Source organism: Python bivittatus, unplaced genomic scaffold, assembly GCF_059951505.1.
Source record: "Python bivittatus isolate LINGU-HERP-01145 unplaced genomic scaffold, Pbiv_v1 ctg000020_np1212, whole genome shotgun sequence".
Taxonomy (NCBI): Eukaryota; Metazoa; Chordata; class Lepidosauria; order Squamata; family Pythonidae; genus Python; species Python bivittatus.
This window is the reverse complement of record NW_028277030.1, coordinates 67,368,786-67,387,992: the sequence shown is the minus strand read 5'-3', so window position 1 is coordinate 67,387,992 and position 19,207 is coordinate 67,368,786. Positions and strand designations below refer to the sequence as shown.

The 19,207-nt window shown below is 38.2% G+C and overlaps 1 protein-coding gene across 8 annotated transcripts in view; it reads left to right on the top strand.

Moving 5' to 3' along the window:
- Positions 1-19,207, top strand: part of PTPRK (protein tyrosine phosphatase receptor type K) — a 377,364-nt gene that overhangs the window by 310,822 nt on the left and 47,335 nt on the right. For 6 of the 8 annotated variants that reach the window (XM_088140667.1, XM_088140665.1, XM_088140655.1 and 3 more), the window contains exon 14: positions 15,865-16,003. In XM_088140667.1, the coding sequence (XP_087996793.1) occupies positions 15,865-16,003 (139 nt within the window). The remainder of the gene's footprint in view (positions 1-15,864; positions 16,004-19,207) is intronic. The other 2 variants (XM_088140673.1, XM_088140663.1) reach the window with 1 other exon arrangement.

Below are 19,207 nucleotides of genomic sequence, written 5' to 3'. Positions count from 1 at the left end.
TAATCAAGACATCTGAAATAAATGCTTTAAGAACTATTAGTTATTTGTGCAAGTGAGTGGTATCTTCTTTCATTTTTCAATTTAGCATTATTTCTAAGTTCTAGTCTAACCCATTTTGTTTGTATGATTTTGTCAACTATTCTAAGAACACTCCTATGTGGACTGTTGCTAATAAGGGGTTGGAACCATAATATTCCCAGATCCTAGGTCCTTACAACACAAGGATACTTGGCTATGGCGCTAAACGTCTCTGCTTTTTTTCTTTCTGCATTTATGATGTTCCATATAACCCCACCCTAAATCTTATCTGATGAGTAGTTAGGACTATGGAGATCCAAAAACTTTGGGCTGATGACTATTTATTTATTTTAATTTATGTGGCCACCCATCTTGCTTGCATGTTTACCGGTCTACCCTATCGCAGTTATAGTAGCAAGGGCAGAGGAGCCATGATAGTAATGAAATAAAATGTATTTCCTTCTGAATGTTTTTCTAATTGGGTGCAGTGGCATAAGATACTGTAATTCAGAAGTGCAGGTTGATGTTGGAAACATCTTCAGTTAAGTAACAACACTGTCCTACAGATCCACCAAACTTTTCATTCATAGTCATAGCTCTTGTTCCTGAATTAGCTGATGCTGCAATACGTTGCAACTCACTATGGCATGCATTTATTTCTAATAGTGGTGGTGTAGGAACAAGTAGCTATTGTTGATTTGTTGCTACTTTTGATAATTCAAGGTCCCTTTGTGTGAACACCTGACAGCAAATTTTAAATTGCTTAATACCTTTAGAGACTTCACGCATTGCCCAGAGTGGAAAATACAAAATCAAATTATTCTGATAAGCACATCACATAATCCCAAGCAATGAAGTCCTGAAACCTGAAATCCCTTTGCAAACTACTTGGCAACTATCCCTAACTCTGCAAGCATCTTTTTCCCTTCTCTAATTTAACAAGTCTGTCCAGCAGCCAAACTTTGTCACATACAAAGCAAACCTTGGGTCTGCTGGGTATCAGAACAGAATTAGAGTCCCCCCAACACACACACACCCAAACCTTTTCCTTTCTTAACTGTTTCCTTCCTACTCATGTTAATGAGAATTGCCTATGCCAGCTCCAGGATTAGCTACATTCTTTAGATTCTCAGGGGTAGGTACGGAGAGTGAAGACAAAAGGTTATAATGAACCTCCCATATCAAAAACACCTTTCAAAATCCAGATTTTTTAGACTTCTAATATTGGAGGGTTGTATATATTTCTGCATAACAATTATTTCTTGGCCTCTGGGGACTTGATAAGCGTTTTAAGGTAAACTCCCCAATTGCTTTATTAGTTCATTTTAAGTATGACTCAAACTTTTCAGCTTTGCTTTTACTGACTGAAACAACTGTCATTGATTTTGCTTGGATCTGAAATAAAGAAATTTAGATTTCTCCATCTTAGTTATTTAAAACCACAATTAACATTATATGTAATACGTAAAGAAAACCAGGAAATGTATCACCAAGTCTAGGTTTCTTTTTTTTTAATAATATTTTATTGAAATTTTAAAGTTACAAAGTTAAAAGTTAGAAATAAAAAAGAAAATTGAAAATACAAATTATAAAGAAAAGGAAAAGAAAAAGTGAGATAAAGAAAAAGAAAAAGAAAAAAGATATGAAAAATAGATAACTTCCAATCTATCTCTGGTTTTAGGAATAGTAAGACTATCATAAGTGCTAGTTTTTAATACATTAAGTAGGAGTAATTCTTTGTCAAAACATATCCCATTACATTTATAATCTAATCTTCAAATCCCCATGTAAGCTTCACCCCACCTGCATTTTGCAAATAGTCCATCAATGGTTTCCATTCTTTAAGGTAATAGTTATTTGAGTTTTCTTTTAATAAGCAAACCAAGTCTAGGTTTCTATTAGAGGAAAGAAACCTTCCTTTCATTTTCCCAGATAAAGAGAACAGAACAAACTACCCACTACCCACAAATTTGCACAAGGAGAGAGTAAAGTGCTGTAACCTACAACTCCAAGTCTGCACATGGCCCTCAAAGCCTTGGATGAAGCCTCTAGAATTTGTCCAGAACTTATATTTTCAGGAAGGGAGACTAAGACAAATAGCAGTGAGAAAAAAATGAATTCCTGAATGTCTTACTGACAAGTTGAAAGCAATCAAATTTGTGAGTCAAGCCAATATCCATCTGAAGATCCTTAAACAGCTCAGGTGCAAAAAAGTAGTTATTTTCACAAAAATACCTAAGATGAGAGAGCTCAGTACAAGAGGACTGAAAACAGCCATTGTAATGCCAAGTGTGCAGCTGCTGTGAAAAAAGCAAATGTTATCAGGAAAGGAATTAAAGTAAAACTGCCAATATACACCTCTATGGTGTGAACGTATCTGGGATACTGTCTACATGTTTTGGCAATGAACCTCAAAAAGAAAAAGGCAACTAAAATTATCAGGATTAGAACAGTATCTGTGTAAGGAGAGGTTAGCTTGCAACCATATGGTATTTTATATCCACCAATTAGCGGCATATCTAAATGCGTCCCCCAAAAATACCATCACAGCGATGGGAAAAGAGTATTACAGAATTCTGATGAAGAATTCTATTAGAAATTTGTTTATGATGTGCACAATTCCCAACTTATCTTCAGTGTGGTTAAACACCTTTGAAGGCTGGTGTCTGTTTTCCCATAGGATATAAAATATTAATGCATACTTTTATGTATGTTGTGACATGCCTTCTAGTATATTTCCCAGTAGTAATGCATTCTTTGTGCATTTGTTTTTATTCAAACAGAATCTCCTTGAAACCAGATTGTTTTTCAGCTCCATAGTGGGAATTGTTTGCCAAAAATAAATAACAAGATTTGTTTCCAGTATGTTATCCATTATATTTAACCAGTTAAATACCAAGGCAACCCTGAACAGTTTTTCCTCAGCTTTGGCTGCAACCTTAACTGGAACAGGATGCTATGAGGACAGTCACTCATGCCCTTGTCATCTTCTGATTAGATTACTGTAATTTGGTCAGAAACTTTAGCTGGTCCAGAAGGCAGCACACTGACTGGTCTTGGTATTGTTATATCACACCACTGCTGCAGGGGCGTTATACTGCTGGACATGTCCTGAGATGAAGAGGAAATTGAGTCAGGGGCATCTAGAGACAAAAGTCTTGGCATTGGTGATTCCAGCAGCAGTGGAGCCAATGACCCCACTCTGGTTGAGACAGATTCAGGAAGCCCCCAGGACTCCTTGCCTGCACCCCCTGACAGCCTCTCAGATTCAGATTCAGCCACCCTGCCCTTAGCAGAGGCAAGTGATAAAGGTAGAGCAGAAACCAGTCAACAGAAGAGCCAATGTTGAGGAGTAAACTGCCTCAGCTGTGTCCTGGATAGAGGCTCAGCATTGCTGATTTGTTGGCCTCACTCCTTGGGAGCAGTCATTAAGAACAGGTCATGCTTACCTTGCTGTGCCAGGTTTAGGACTCTGGATTCTACCTCACTGTGTCTCCTGTCTTTTCCCTTGGATTCATTGTTTTTTTTATTAGTTTCCTGGCCTCACCTGTGCCAAGCCTGTTGACTTGCATTTACATCTTCTAAAAGTTCTGTCTGAGCTTTCCTTATCACTGGACTGTGACAGACATCCAACTTGCTATCTTGTTGGCTGGCAGCTAGCGGTGCCAGCATAGGAAAAGGAGCTGGCCTGGCTGCAGTGCAATTCAAAGTACTGGTTTCCCTCTTTAAAGCCATGTATGGCTTGGGGCCTGGGTATCTAAGAGATCACCTTTTCTAAATAGTCTCTGTCTATCCAAACCAGATGGCCAGAGATCCGATGATACAGCAAGAGGGGACCCAACACTGAGTTTCTCAATGGATTTAGGACATTCCTTTCACTGAAGCAAACAATTGAGCTGTAAGACTAAGAACACTCTGAGGGTTCAGAAGTTTTCTACAACAGAAAATGGAAGATGCAGCTACCCAGCTTTGTCCTTCCCATATGTTCATGTTGTAACCAAAAGCCATCAACCTTTCAAATGGAAGAACATGCCATTTTATTTATTTATAACTAAGGAGGTCTTGCCAGAATCTGCATGCCTAACATAGCATAGATGGCCAAACCAAACAGCCAGAGATCCAGTGATATGGCAGAAGGGGGCCCAACACTGAATTTCTCAATGGCAGCTTCCTTCCTATGAAATAGGTTGCCCCCTGAGGTGAGGATGGCCTCCACCCACACGTGCCTCTTTCTTTGTGTGTGACTGTGTATTTTTTATTATGTGATAAATCATTCAATGCTCAGGTTAAGGACCAAGTATCCAGTTCTCCTTTGGATGGTCTTCATTTTTACAATAAACAAATTGTAGGATGGCATTCTCTTTCTCTTGAGGTTCAACAATCTTGTCAAATGATAAAGCACCCAGAATTCCAATTAGTACAAAATATGAATACTAATACTACTCTTTCACCAGTCCTTGTTCCAAGGGACAGCAAGGGACTCCTGAGCCAAGCCAGCTTCTATGACATTGACTTCCTGCCACATTAAGAATCTTTGTAAAGGAAAAAAAAAATGCTATTCCTTATTCCAAGTTCTACTCCTAACATTTTTATAGAGGAGGCATCACAATCAGGTTTCCACTGTCAACAGCATTCTGTATCTGTGGTCAAGGATGGTAGAAAATTAGGTAGTCATGGATGGAAGTTTGGGGCCTTTCATGGTCCATATCAAGCATGAATGCTGCAATATCATGGATTTATTTATTTATTCAATTTATGTAGCCACCCACTCAACATGCAACTGTGGACAACTACTTAAAATACTTAAAACCTAACCTCCTGGTGCAATTCCAGGATTCTCACATTTTGTAAAAGAGAGCCATGTTTCTATCTCATTTACCAGACAACAGGCAATCATTTTTCATCAGAAACACCATATTTTAAGAATCAAATATGACTCATCAGACAGATGACTCAGCAGCCAAGTTTATGGCATTTTCTATTGTCCTTAGGTCAGAGTTTCTCAACCTTAGCAACTTTACGATATGTGAACTTCAAAGGTGGCTGGGAGATTCTGGGAGTTGAAGTCCACATATTGTAAAGTTGCTAAAGTTGAGAAACACTGATCTATATCTAACTCTGTTCCACTTAAGTGACACTGGAGGTTAGGGCTAAAATTTAGGACATTCCTTTCACTGAAGCAAACTATTGAGCTGTAAGACTAAGAACACTCTGAGGGTTCAGAAATTTTCTACAGCAGAAAATGGAAGATGCAGCTACCCAACTTTGTCCCTCCCACTATGTTCATGTCTTAACCAAATGGAAGCCTTTTCAAATGGAAGAGCATACCATTTTATATCCAAGGGGGTCTTGCCAGAATCTGCATGTCTAACAAAGCACAGATGTAGGTGCTAGCCTGAAGGCTGCAAGCAGTACCTTTGATAATCCCCTATTTGGAACCCCCCGGCTTACTTTCAAAGTAAGTTGTTACATAATGATCATTGGGTTCTGTTGTTATTTCACAGGATTACATACTGAGTTCTGTGCTCACCAAACATCAAATTGCCTTGTTGCTTTTAATAATTGTTTTACTAGGACTAAAATTATTCCTGGCCTTCCAAAGCCTTTTTAAAAGCTGTGGTCTTTCTCACCAGGGGTTTTACAAATGGAAAGTAGCAACCATCAAGTTTCACTATGAGCCAGCCAAACAGACCTTTCTCTATGTAAAAATACTCACTTGTGTGTGAATCACAGAGAATTACAATGAAGAAGAACTGGTTATTTACCCATAACTGCAGTTCTTCAAGTTGTCATCTCCTACCTTGCTTGGTGTCACTGTTTCCTTGAAACCACTTTGTCCTTCTTAGGAACTGATGGTATGACAGCTGCATAGTATATTAGGGGAGGGGAGCACCAAACAGTTCTGTAAGCTCTGGAAGGTTCCAAACGGGGGTCTGCAAAGGTTCATATGCATTCACAGATGACCACTCAAAGAACTGCAGTTTTATAAAATATTTACGAGAATTTGTATGAATGCATGCCTTTTCGGTCATCTGAAGTGGAGGAAGAATCCACTTCAGAAGACCCAAAAGGCATACATTCATACAAATTCTCGTAAATATTTTATAAAACTGTTTGGTATAAATAACGACATGATTATATATATAGATTGAAAAGCAGCACAATATATTAATAATTTTTAAAGTTGTGTGACCTGGGAATAATGAATCAATCATGTAAGCATATGAATCAAAAATATCTGCCATGCAGTCGTACTTCATAGAAACTGAAAGCCTTGGAATTATTTAATGACACCTAAGGCTTAGAATTGTTAGACTTAAATTATAGTTATTTTTTTTTTCCAATCCTGTTTAACAGAATTAGACCATAAATGGGCTTTTGGTTTAATTAATGCCTGGATAATAGGAGGATTACACACAGCCACGTGCATATTTCATCCCTTTGTGTCTGTTTTTTATGATGATGATGATACAAAATCTTTAATGCTCCTAACGCTGCCCATATGTCATCCAGAAATCCCCAGAAATCTGCAAAACTGGGAATCAAGAAGGTAGTAATAGACTCAGAAAGCTGAATGCAGTCCTAAGCCATGTTAGCAGTTGAAGATACTTCAACCACAATCCTAATACTTCTAGCCTCTAACTTACCAAATGCTGGATTCCACAACTTGCCTCATTATATCTGGATCTCTTAAATCATTTAACCGACTGCTTCCTCTCTCTCTCCCTCCTTTAGACAGCTCTTAGATTGAAAGTGTAGCACTGTGGCATCTGTGCTGTTGCCCCAAGTGCCATTCGTATGTGTTACAATCAGTACAGCTTTTCCTTAGATTTATGTTTCTGGCATATGGACAGCTGGAAGTCATTTACAGAGACCATTGCATGTCCTCATTTCTTCAGTATATTATCCCTATCCACAAGCTTCAGTTTAGATCAATTCTAACATTTTCCCCCTTTAAAATCATCCCTTTGGTAAATCAGTGCTGTGAAAAAGGCATTGAATAGAATCAAAACTACATTTATACATTTAAAAAAAACATAATTATTTAAATGTTGCAGCAGGATTTTTGTAACCTATTATACTCTATTATAATGTAGGACTGTGCAAATATTCAGAAGGCACTTTGCCTTTCTGAACCTGCTGTCCTGATCTTCTGAGTGTGCATAGCTGTTGTTTTTACTTTTTTTTTTTAGATTTTTTATCCCACCTTTATTATTTTTATAAATAACTCAAGGAGGCAAATATGCCTAATACTCCTTCCTCCTCCTATTTTCCTTACAACAACAACTCTGTGAGGTGAGTTGGGCTGAGAGAGCGTGACTGGCCCAAAGTCACCCAGCCGGCTTTCATGCCTAAGGCGGGACTAGAACTCAAGATCTCCTGGATTCTAGGCCAACACCTTCACCACTACACACTTTTGCCAACATTCAGACACTACGATAATGTAAAATGTAAGAGATTCAAGAACTGTGAGTGTTTATAATATACTTGTTTCTCACACATCCACAGATGCATTGTTTCTATGTCAGAAATCCCAAATCCTGCAGGTGCTGTCAATTCTAAATGGTCATGCCCATGATTTGTATTACTTTACATAACTTTATCTGGTTCGACTTCTCTTAATGGAAATACATTAACTTCTCTGCAATTAACGTCAGCATTCTCTGCATGGCTTAAATGATTACGGATAGGTAGTCTATTGCAGAACCAGATATATGTGATATGGCTTTTTATACGGTTTTGTAGTGTTTCGATTGCTTTAAACTGTTGCATTGTTTTGCTGTTTTAATATTATTTTTAACTGTGAGCCGCCCAGAGTCATGTATTGAGATGGGCAGCTATATAACAGGGGATGACATCTCTCTTTCTCTCTGAAAAATAAGTTACTTAGTTCTGTACAGTACAGACATCCATGTTGTTCTGGAGATCTCTGGAAAAGAATGATTCATCTTGATTACCCAAAATAATGATACATGTGGTATTCAGTTCCAAAGCAAAAACATTTGGTATTTTGCTTTTTTACACTGCTGTCTGAGGGAATCTTATTTATATGGTAGATGGTGGACGTGCAGTAACTAAATTTCCATTATGAAAGTGTTTTACAGAGCCCGAAGTAATAGTTCCATTTGTTTTCTTCATATTATTCAATTTTCCTATTTTTTCTCTTAATTTAATCTTTCATCTTCACATAATTCATCACACTTCATTAGTTCCCTCTGAGAACAAGCTACTTTTCCCCTGTACCAGCTCTAGTAAATAGGCTGAAAATTAGATTTTTGTACCTATAACATCCAGTCTCTCTTGTGTCCTGTGGAACTGACGGCATTCCTTCTGAAATGAATCAATCTTCTCTGGAGAAGCTAATGGATGGCTTCCCGATTGCTTTATATTAGTCTAATCAGATTTTCTATTTCTATCCATCAAACTGCCTTTTTCACTCCTTTCCCAGTTCTCCTAAATACACTGTTTTGTGTGAAGGGTTTCTTGGACTATCAATAGATTTGCTTAAAAAATGTTTTCCCATTTAATGCTGTACTGATCCTTTCCCCCATTTTATGCATTTTCCCATCCTTTAATATGTCTCCTCTAACATGCTAAGTAAACTGCTTGGGGGAATGTTGGTTATTTAACTTCAGTTGTGAGCTCAAGTGGGGAAAATGGTAAATGCCTATAGGATCATGTTCACTGCTGATAGAGAAAAGAAAACAATAAAAAAAACAGTTAAAAAGAAAAGATCCGTTTTTAACATTTCTGTAGAATTCCTCCCACCTATTTCCGAAATGCCTCTTCTAATTTGTCACTTCCAAAAGAGTCAGTAAATTGTAAGGGACATTTTACCCCAGCAGATGATAAAAACATGTAGGCATGAAAGGCAAGCTTGGGATGTGATATAGTAGCTTCCTCTGCCATTTTGTATGCAGGCTGTTAAATTATATACAATGTGTGTTGAAAATTTAAAAAAAAAATCTGAATTCCAAGAGAAGGCTATACACAAACTCTATATTTTCTGTATGGGAAATTTCCAGCATGAATTTGCATTTTGCTGCTTTTTTTGGTTGACGTTGCCTACTTAGTAGATTACTCATACATGTATAAAATAAGCAGATCACATCCTGATTTTGAAATCCAAATGATATTTTATCAGACCTCTGAATCTGCATTATGTATGCACTTTAATCCAGAGGATCCTTTGGATTATTTAGAGGAAAGTATAAATAATGAAATATTGGACGAGATGATAGGCGGGTGGTTATATTCTAATGACCAAAATAATAATATAATTGATGTGATACACATGACTGTTTCCGAAAGGCATGCCTTGCAGATAATGAAAAATACATTAAACCAGGTATGTCAGAATGATTTCAAGATGAGACTTCAGTATGCCCGAATACTATTCACAGTGTCCTCACTGATTATATTAGGTCAGCAAGATCAGCAATCTCTAGATGGATAAGCTTTACAAGTCTGTAACTGAATGTATGATGAAGCATTGAATCTTAATGGTGTCATGTCACCAAAATACACCTTGGCATTTTGCTTAGAATGTGGAGGCAGGAGATACAGAAATGTAAGTTACTGATTTATATAGAACGGAGTGAAAATTGTATCATGAATGAATTCACTGTTCTTTCAATTTGCATAGCTTCCATTCCTTCTCAGAATATGGATGTACATTTTTGCCATTCAACACAACATATGCAAGAGATCCAAAGAACAGTCTGACGGCACATATTTTTCTGCAGATTTTTCTCTGAACTGCCCAGATGGGAGATCACATAGGAACCCTATTTAAATGGCTCCCAAAGAATGTGGATAAAGTTAAAAATATTTCTTTCTTCAAAACAGCTTGAGCCAATTTAAGTTCCATCCTGTTGTAGCTTCATTAAGGGATGAGCTTTTTTAGTTCTGGACCTAGCTATTGAATGCAATCCAGAAAAAGGGGGAATGTATAAAGTGTCTTTACATTTCCATATGTTCTATGCCATTCAATGAATTTGTGGAGTCTGCAAATTATAATGTTGAAATATTTTTCATCCTCCCACTATATAGCACATCACATGGTGGGTTACAATCCATAATTATAAAGATTTCAATAAATTTTAAAGCCATTAAACCTTGGTTCATACAAATGTTTTGAATGCAGAATATCAATGCCTTCTCTGATAGCTCTAAATTATAAATGATAGCTGCCGCTAGATTCTAATGAAATTTTCCTTACCTTGTTTAATCATATTTCCACTGCACATGTGTTTCAAAAAGATGTGTCGATGGATTTGCACTCATCATGAGCTCTAATGTCTTAATACAAACAGCACTGTTAACATTATAAAATATGGCATGTTTGGCAAGATAATGATGATTCGGTTTGAATTTAATGACACAACAAAAACCAAATAAATATTAGGGCTTCTGTACATAGTTTCTTTCTTACAGGAGTTGTAAACCAAAATAGAATAAGATTAGCATAGTGCAGAACCTTTCACATTCTTTTGAGGAGCAATATAATTGAGAGCAAAAATGATACTTGGAGCTGGAAAGATGGGGGAGGGAGGAACACACATCAACATATGCAGCCAAAAGAAGAGACCTTTATAAAAGGGATGTGAGCATTGCGTCTGCCAAAATATCTCACCCAGTCCACAATGGAAATGAATCCTCAACTTTTAATAACCAATCATTCACTGCACTGGTTTCAGCTTGGAAGGGTGTAGCTTTTGTTATGTTACCCACTAGTTTGATTATTCAGATTGCACTCAGACCTTCAAATGTGTAACATGGATTTAAAAAGGTAAAGACGCCATTAAGTTAGGCTCCATTCCTGGTGACTATATGTATACAGGGATAGATTTCTTGGGGAAAATACATAACTGGCTTGCTCTTGTCTTCTTCTGGGATGGGTTTGTTTGTTTGTTTTTACTTCTTGCTTTAGCCTACCATTCTGTATTTCATGTTGGTCTTACTCTGCTTAGTTTTTTCAAGACCAAAGTTGACTAGGTGCTACTGGCTGTTCTGGAATGCAAAGTAGTATTGTTTAGAAGCCTGGTTTCTGATCTCTGTTTATTATGCCAAGTCTCCACAGAGAGAGCGTATTAAAGCATGCTTCTCTAATTAGAAGCCCAAACTGTATGTCACAATTTCTGTAGCAGTTTATGTATTTGCGGTGGCTTGCTTTACTCAACGTGTATTTGTTTACATGTATTTATTTAAAAGATTTATATAGTCACCCAATTCACAAGTAGGGCGGCTAACAAAGGGTTAAAAACATCAAAACAAAATAACTAATTGAAAAAAAGAGAGATGTACCACAATACAGCATAACCAAGCCCAAGGCACAAACATATTCCAATCCCCATACGATTACAAGACAGGTTTATCCAATGCTCTGGCCTAGTGTGCAGGAGAAAAAAAAACAGATTTTCAAGGCCTTACCAAAAGCCAACAGGGTTTGGGCCATCTGAATCTCAGGCTATATGCTATTCCAAAGGGCAGGTTCAGTGACAGAAAAACTCTGGGTCCAGCTGGGTGACACTGTTTTACAGAAGGAACTCAAGGCATGCCCACCCTGCTGGTTCTCATGGGACAGGCAGAGACAATTTGAGTCAGGAAGACCCACAGATAACCTGGGGTCTTGTGTCATGAAGGGCTGTATAGGTAGTAACCAGCATTTTGAATTGCATTTGGAAACTAAGTGCAGCTTCTGACATATACCATGGTGCATTCATAACTACCTGCACCATTGCATTCTGGACTACATGCAGTTTCTGGATGGTCTTCAAGGGCAGCTCCATGTAAAATACATTGCAGTAGTCCAAATGGGAGGTAACCAAGACATGAGGAACTGTAAGCACACCTTCCTGATCCAGCAGTGGGTGCAATTGGCACACAAGATAAAACCAGGGGACCCTGACACTTACAGCCACTTGGTCTTCCTTAAGCTGAAGCCTGTTCCTTGCCATCCAGACCCCCATAGCCTCCAAACTTTGGGCAAGAATCTTGAAGGCATTACTTGGATGGCCCAGGGTAATGCTGTATACCTGGATGTCATCAACATACTGATATCTGACCCTGTGCCAGTGGATGACCTCTCCCAGCAGCTTCATGTAGATGTTAAAGAAGAACAGAGAGATTGTAGAATTCTGAGGTACCCCACAAAGCAAGGACTAGAGCTAGATTTCTCACCAACATCAACAGGAATTGGCTCCAGAACATAAAGTCTCCCACTTCTAATCCCCAAAGCCAGTCCAGAGGGATACTATGATTGATAGTATTGAAAGCTATTGAGAGATCAAGAAGGGCCAAAGTGGATGCATCACCACATCCCGGTCCCACTAAAGGTAGATACAAGTGTGGTCAATGCCATCTTGGTATTGTATCCCAGCTGGAAAAGGTGCAGATAAGCTATTTCCTCCAGCGGCTTCTGGAGTTGTAAACCGATCACCTTCTCATTTTATGAATTAAAAATTGTTTGATACCATTGAATACTTGAGGAAGAGATGTATAACTGCCTCTTTAAGAGCAAGAGGAATCACCCTCTCCATCAAGGATACATTCACCATCACCTGCATCCAACCACATGTCATCTTCTGAGAGACTTTAACTGACAGATGATGTCACAGCCTCCAGGACTCTTTCCATTTCCTTAGAACCACCAGGTTCAAAATCTTCTCAGGTGACCACAGTAGTCCTCCTATAGAGATAGGACTTGCATAGTGGATTCCAACTCAGAAAAGATCTGAGCAGCTTTATCTGACAGATGTCAAGAATAACCTAAATCTTCCTCTGGTCTCTCCTTCCCCAGGCCTGCCAGCTGGCTATCTGTGGACATGATAAAAGTAGAAAAATAAATACATTTTGACACTCTTATTGCCACAAGGTACTCCTTAAGAAAGGCTCTTACCCATGCTCAGTTGGGTTTGTTTTCTTCCAGCAACACTCTAGGCATCTATCACTTCTGCTGTTTCATCTGAAAACCAGGGGACTCTTTGCAATCCACAAGCAGAGAGAGTCTGCACAAGTGTGATCTGATCCATGGTCCATCCATGATTCCTTTATCAAAGTTAATTATATTAAAAATTATATTATTATATCGACAGATAACTAATAACAACAAATAGTGTCACCCTAATAACCCCCAAATTCACTCCAGAAATTATTCATCTTAATCTATTTCTAGAAAGCAAGTAAGGAAGAAGCTAGCCTCAAACTCAAGTGGGAGGCCATTCCACAACAAAGACACCATAATTGAAAAACAATGCTTGCAGGCCTTAGTCCCTCACCTCCCAGAAATGTGATACAAAAAACAGCTTCTCCTGGAATGATTGCATCAGAGAGGTTAATTCTGGTTAGAGGGGGTGGTCCTGTAAGTTTCTAGTTGCAAAGCCATTCAAACAGCAGTTTGAGTCATACTTGGAAACCTGTTGGAATCCAATATAAAGCCAGCAGCACAGGTGTGATATACTTATCAAGTACCAAATAATATACTGTATATCTACTGCATTTTGAACAGTAGGTCTTTCCAGGTCTTCAAAGGCAGCCCCATGTACAACATATTGCAGTTATCCACTTGCATAGAGATGAAGGCATGAGTCACTATTATGACATCCACCCACTCTAGGTACAGCTATAAATGGCATACCAGCCACAACTGTGCAAAGGTCATGACCTCCATCTGCTCAACCAGCAGTAGCCATGAGTCCAGGAGGACTTTTAAGTCATGGACCTGCTCTTCAAGAGATAACACTGGACCTGCCAGAGGATCTTGAGAAATGAACCACAGTTCCATCTTGCTTGGGTTCAACTGCAGTCGTTGCCTCCCATTCAGACCCAAACACCCTCCAGACAGTGAGACAAGATTTGATAGCACCCCAGCTCAGCCTGAGGTAGCAAAGTACAATTATATATCATCAGCATATTGGTGATATTGCACTCCAAACCAATGGATGACCTCTCCTAGCAGCTTCCTAGCATGGACATTTGGAGACTGGGTAGTATTAATCATAGAAAGCCAGGTACTCAGAAGGCCTCTTAAGAAGGGGTTAAAGGTTTTAGTGCTGTAGGCAACAAGCTATCTCACGAGGAGTCATTGACCACTTCCCAACTAGTCATACCTCCAGCCCATAAAAGTACCTGGAAGGGGAAAAATTAAGCCCACAGTAAGAGGCTGTACTGGAAAACGCCCTCTTCACATATCCAGTGTCCACATGCCAAAAGGAGTCCCAGATAACATGACTAGATGTTCTCTTAGTCATCACTCCTCCTAGATGGAATCAAAATTCCTCTTTTCTTCTAATCTTACCTGGTGGGATGTTTCTGATCTTCTGATCTTCTCCTCTCATTACCAGAATGCCCATAATACTCTTATACAGGACATTGAATGCATGCAACACTCATGTCTATCAAATTAGGAAGGACTGTATTTGCAAGCGAATCCACCATAAGATGGTGACAAGTTTGGGCATTGTAATTCTCATCACGTATTTGAGAGAGGTATGTCAATAAATCAGTCTCAGGAACTTCTCTAGATGAGATACTTTAATAAGTTCCCCACCTTGCTCTGAAGCCTAGTTCTTTTTTTCATATGCTAGAAAGTATAGTGGCCCCAGACTGTAAGTAGAGAACACTGTAATCTCAAGAGGCAGAGCACATATTATAGAAGTTTGACAAAAATACAGTACAAACACTGTATCAGCATCTAATCTGTAAGAGTATTTTAATGGCTTGCCAAGGCTGCATTGCATGTCCCTGGGCCATAGATTCTGCTTCTCTGATCTACTTGCAGTCTTTCCTGTATTGCATATATTTTAGTAGAGCTTATTTGAATGTTGCAGATTCTTCCAGGGTAATTGCCCTTGTCTTCAAATGAGCAAAAACCTTACCTTGTATATGTGGTGGGACAGTCCCTTCCAGTTGCCATTTACTTTTTTCTGATTTTTTTTTTTTTAACTCTTGGAAAGGAGTTTGGTTTGCAGGGAAAGGGAATGGGCATTTTTCACCTATTTTAAGTGTTTCAGGCATCTGTAATGGAAGTTCAGTAGAACTCTACTGAGTGGATGGGAAATAGGCATAAACCACTAGCCCAGATTTTACATCTTTCAGAAAATAAGGCACTACCTGCACTGCGGTAGCTCATTACAGGAACCCTGGTTTGTTTTGGTATATCTCTAAATGTTTCATGTATGAAGTACTTGGGTAAAGGAATAGTGTAAAATCACTTACAAGAAAGGACGTGTAGCCAACAAAAATCCTGGTGTCGTATCTAGCAGATGAAACTAATGTTTTATGTATCTGGGCAGGATATTCTAAAATAGGGGAAAGGTCCTATAGCTCTCCAGCTGTTTCCATCAACCATCATTTCCCAGCCATGTTGGTGGAGGGCATTGGGAGATTCAGCAACATCTGGCTGGCCACTGGTTCTTAAAGTGTAGCAACAAAGGTGCAGGGGCCTGTTAGGGCATGGAGACTCATTACTGTCTTAGAATCATTTACTAGCTGGTGGTTAGATAGAGACAGAGAAAAATGGAAAAGCTATGAATCTTGTATGCCCTCTACTAGTCAAACGAGCAAATTCTCTCTTTAACCATTCTTTGAGCGTAATTTTTTTCAACTTAATATTCTGATGCATTTTTGGGACGGGAGGTGTAAGTTAAAGCAGTTCTAGACATTCTTACTCCTGAGCGTATGGGGAATCTGTATGCCCAACTAGGTCTTTGTAAAATGGTTCTCCTTCCAGGTCCAGTACTGTATCAAAGACCAGTTGCCGAGCCCCTCTGGAGAGCAACCATTCCTCTGGATGGGAGCAATGATTAAAACAGTTCAAATAACTTTTAATACTCTTTCTCTCAGCAGCTGCAACAGAAGAACCAGAGGTTATTCCTGATCCAGCCAAGCAGACTGACCGTGTGGTGAAAATAGCAGGAATAAGTGCTGGAATCCTTGTCTTCATTCTCATCCTCCTCCTTGTCATATTAATTGTCAAAAAAAGGTAAGTATTGTAAATTTGCCATTTTCTTTTCATTCAAATAAATCATTAGAAATTCTTTCACAGGCCATTGTAAGAAAACGTGTGCAAGGGAAGAGCACATGAACAGAAGGCATTTTGTAGAGTCAGGAACCAATATTCTACTGTAAAATCAAATACTTTTTAGTATTAAGTTGCAAAAACTATAAAGACAATGAGTGATGAAATTGAAATAATACCTTCTTATCTTCATAATGTTTCTTATACTTTATTAGGTTTAAGCTGACCTTGCTGTTTCAATTAGCCCTGCTAATTCTCTTGTATTATGCAATGTCTAGTCTGCTTGTCTTGGAAAATATTTTATAGGTTATGTTACGTTCATTTATATCTTTATAAGTGCTGAAAGTTATAGTTAAAATCACATTACCTTACCATAAATTTTCCATTGGGTTATATGTATGCAGACCTTAAAATGCAAAAGGATATTAAATGGTGTCTGATTAAAAAAAAAAAAAATCTTAGCAATTTCAAAGTCACAACAAAAATCAATAGCACCACCTTCTGGAATTATAAGTCATTCTGGAGGAAAAAAGACTATAATTATTTTCTTTTTTTAAAATACATTTTACTGGTAAGTTTCATACACTTCGTTAATTGGCACAAATTGTCATAATCAACATATACAACTGTTAATAAACAGTTCTCAGACCCCTTTTCCTTGCCATTTCTTTTTTCCTCTGAAATCTGGATGAGCAAATGACTGCTTAATATGAAGCTGCTTATGTCAAGCAATTTGCTCCATCCAGTCCCGGACTGATGGACAGACAGGTAGTTCTTTAAAATATCACTTAAAAATCTCTCTCACCACTTGGTACTGGTGATCCTTTAACTGGAGATGATAAAAATCATATGCAGAATTTATGGATGCAGAGTATGTGCTCTACCACTGAGCTGTGGATTTCTTGCTTCAGAGATCCATTGCAATTTGTTGTTTTTTTTATTAGGCAAGGAATGAATAAAAATAAGGATATTTTTGTATCTCTTATCTATGTTAAAGTGAAATGAATTTTCTGTTCCAGTTTACCAAGTAGGGGGGGAAAAAAACAGATAGTGTGCCTAAAAATCATATTTATGTCTTAATGGTTTCCAATAGATTTTTTTTTAATTTATTGCCTTTTTACAATGATTCCCCTGGAGATATATAACATGGAGGAGAAACGTCTGCATTAGAACCCTTAGGTATGCTAATAGTGTTCTGTGTTAGTTAGACACATATGTGATTTCTCCCAATAGTGCTTTCACTTTTTTTTCCTGTTGTGTACCTCTGTGCTTAAAAATAGACATACATGCTACAAACCAGTTCATACTAAAATGATGAGAAGCCCACTTGTGCAAATTAAGGGGCAGATCAGTAAACAGCTTTCTTGCTTTTTACCTGGAAGTTCTGCTTGACAAATGATAAAGAGACATGATCATCAGAACTGTAAAGGCAGGCCAGTGGGAAATGTCCTTGGAATATCAGGTAGCCAATATCTGCTCCTGGGAATGTAACTCTTCCTTACAAACCTATCATAACGTCAGCATTCATGCTGACATTTACGCCAACACCATTAGACCTTTCTGTGAGATTAACCTGTGTTCAATTATAATGGCTTTTCCAGTAGCAACACTGAGGACACCATTGCTTGTATAAGTTTTAGAGCTGCAGAAATAAAATAATTGGGCCAGTAGAGTGAATATTCTATTTGTAAGTGACCTTGGAGATATAGATCTCATAATTTGGGGGGAAATATGCTGAAACTTATATATCTTAACCAGCTGACTGGCTCATGTAAGCTTTATATTAGAGCTTTCCAAGTCTTGGAATTTTCCTTTGAGTCCAGCTCAAAGAATAGGCTTGGAGATTTTGCAATTCATGTTGCTTAACATTGGGGAGTATTTCTGCCTTGGAGGTTAGTAAGCCTGAATTCACTAGCATTCTGGTGAATTTCAGCTATTATCCACTGAATTTTTTCAGTTCTCATTTCATTTCCAGTGGGGAGAACACCTCAGTGCTGCTACAAGCTTCACTTTGCAAAATTAAACAATTTGTCAACAGTTTCTTAAATTATGTTGGGGGGAGTCAGTTTGCAGAGGGTTTTTCTTCCTATTGGAGGGAATCAATTTCAGCGGAAGAATATTATCAGATGCACGGTCCATCACCTGATCTAGTTCATCAGCATCTCATGTTTAATTTGCATGACATTTTCATAGCTATGTGCCACCTTACCTAATTTATCATGTCATTAATAAGTTCACTGACCCCGCAGTGTGTGAACTTTTATTGCATTGATCTGTTTCATAGTGTGTAGGGATTTGCTCATGGACTCTGTTAATTCAGATTAAAAGGAGGTGGATGGAAAACTTTCCTGTTTGTTGCATTAAATGGACAGCAATTCTTGGTCTAGAATTGTCCCAGAATTATTGCTGGAGAATGTTCTTGACCCTGAAACTCCCACATTTCAATTTTTTATTTTAGCTGGATTTAGATTCATTTGGTATTGGGTTCACGTGTTTCTTTTGCGAGTTGATAAACTAGCTATATTGCTATAAAGTCCTTTCTTTAACACCAAAACCTGAAACATGGTCAAAATAGGCAGCAAACTACCCCTTTAATGTTTTGATTTTTTTAAAAAAAATAAAGATAGCAGAAAAGCCATTCAGCCTCTTTCTTCCCTTCCAAAGTAAGCAATTATACAGACATCTTTAGACAAAAAGTTCTAAGGATATTTTTCGTTTAATGCTTTAATACAAAACTGGGTTTAAATAGATTAAAGCTGACTTAGAGATTCACACAACTACTTCTTTGGCATGATGGCTAGACATTAAAATGGTTCCTTGTATACATTACATGAAAGTTCCCAGGTTCTCCCCACTGAATGTGCCACAACTCCAGTATACAGAAAAGAGTGAAAGAGTTTAGTCAGATGTGCAGTACAGGAGGAGTCACTAACTAGTCCCCTTCTTTAGCTGACCATATCACTGCATAGTGGCTACTTTCACCTAAATCTAGAGAAAATCAGCATGCAAAAGAGATAGGTAAGTGAAAACATAATCCCTTCCCCTTGAATGTTTAGCTACTGTCATCCTTAGCTTTGTCTACGGGGCCAAGTCTACAAGGCTCTCCACAAGCAGAGTGAGCATGCTGACATGTAGCAGGTACACTACCCAGCTTGGCTCCTGGAGACC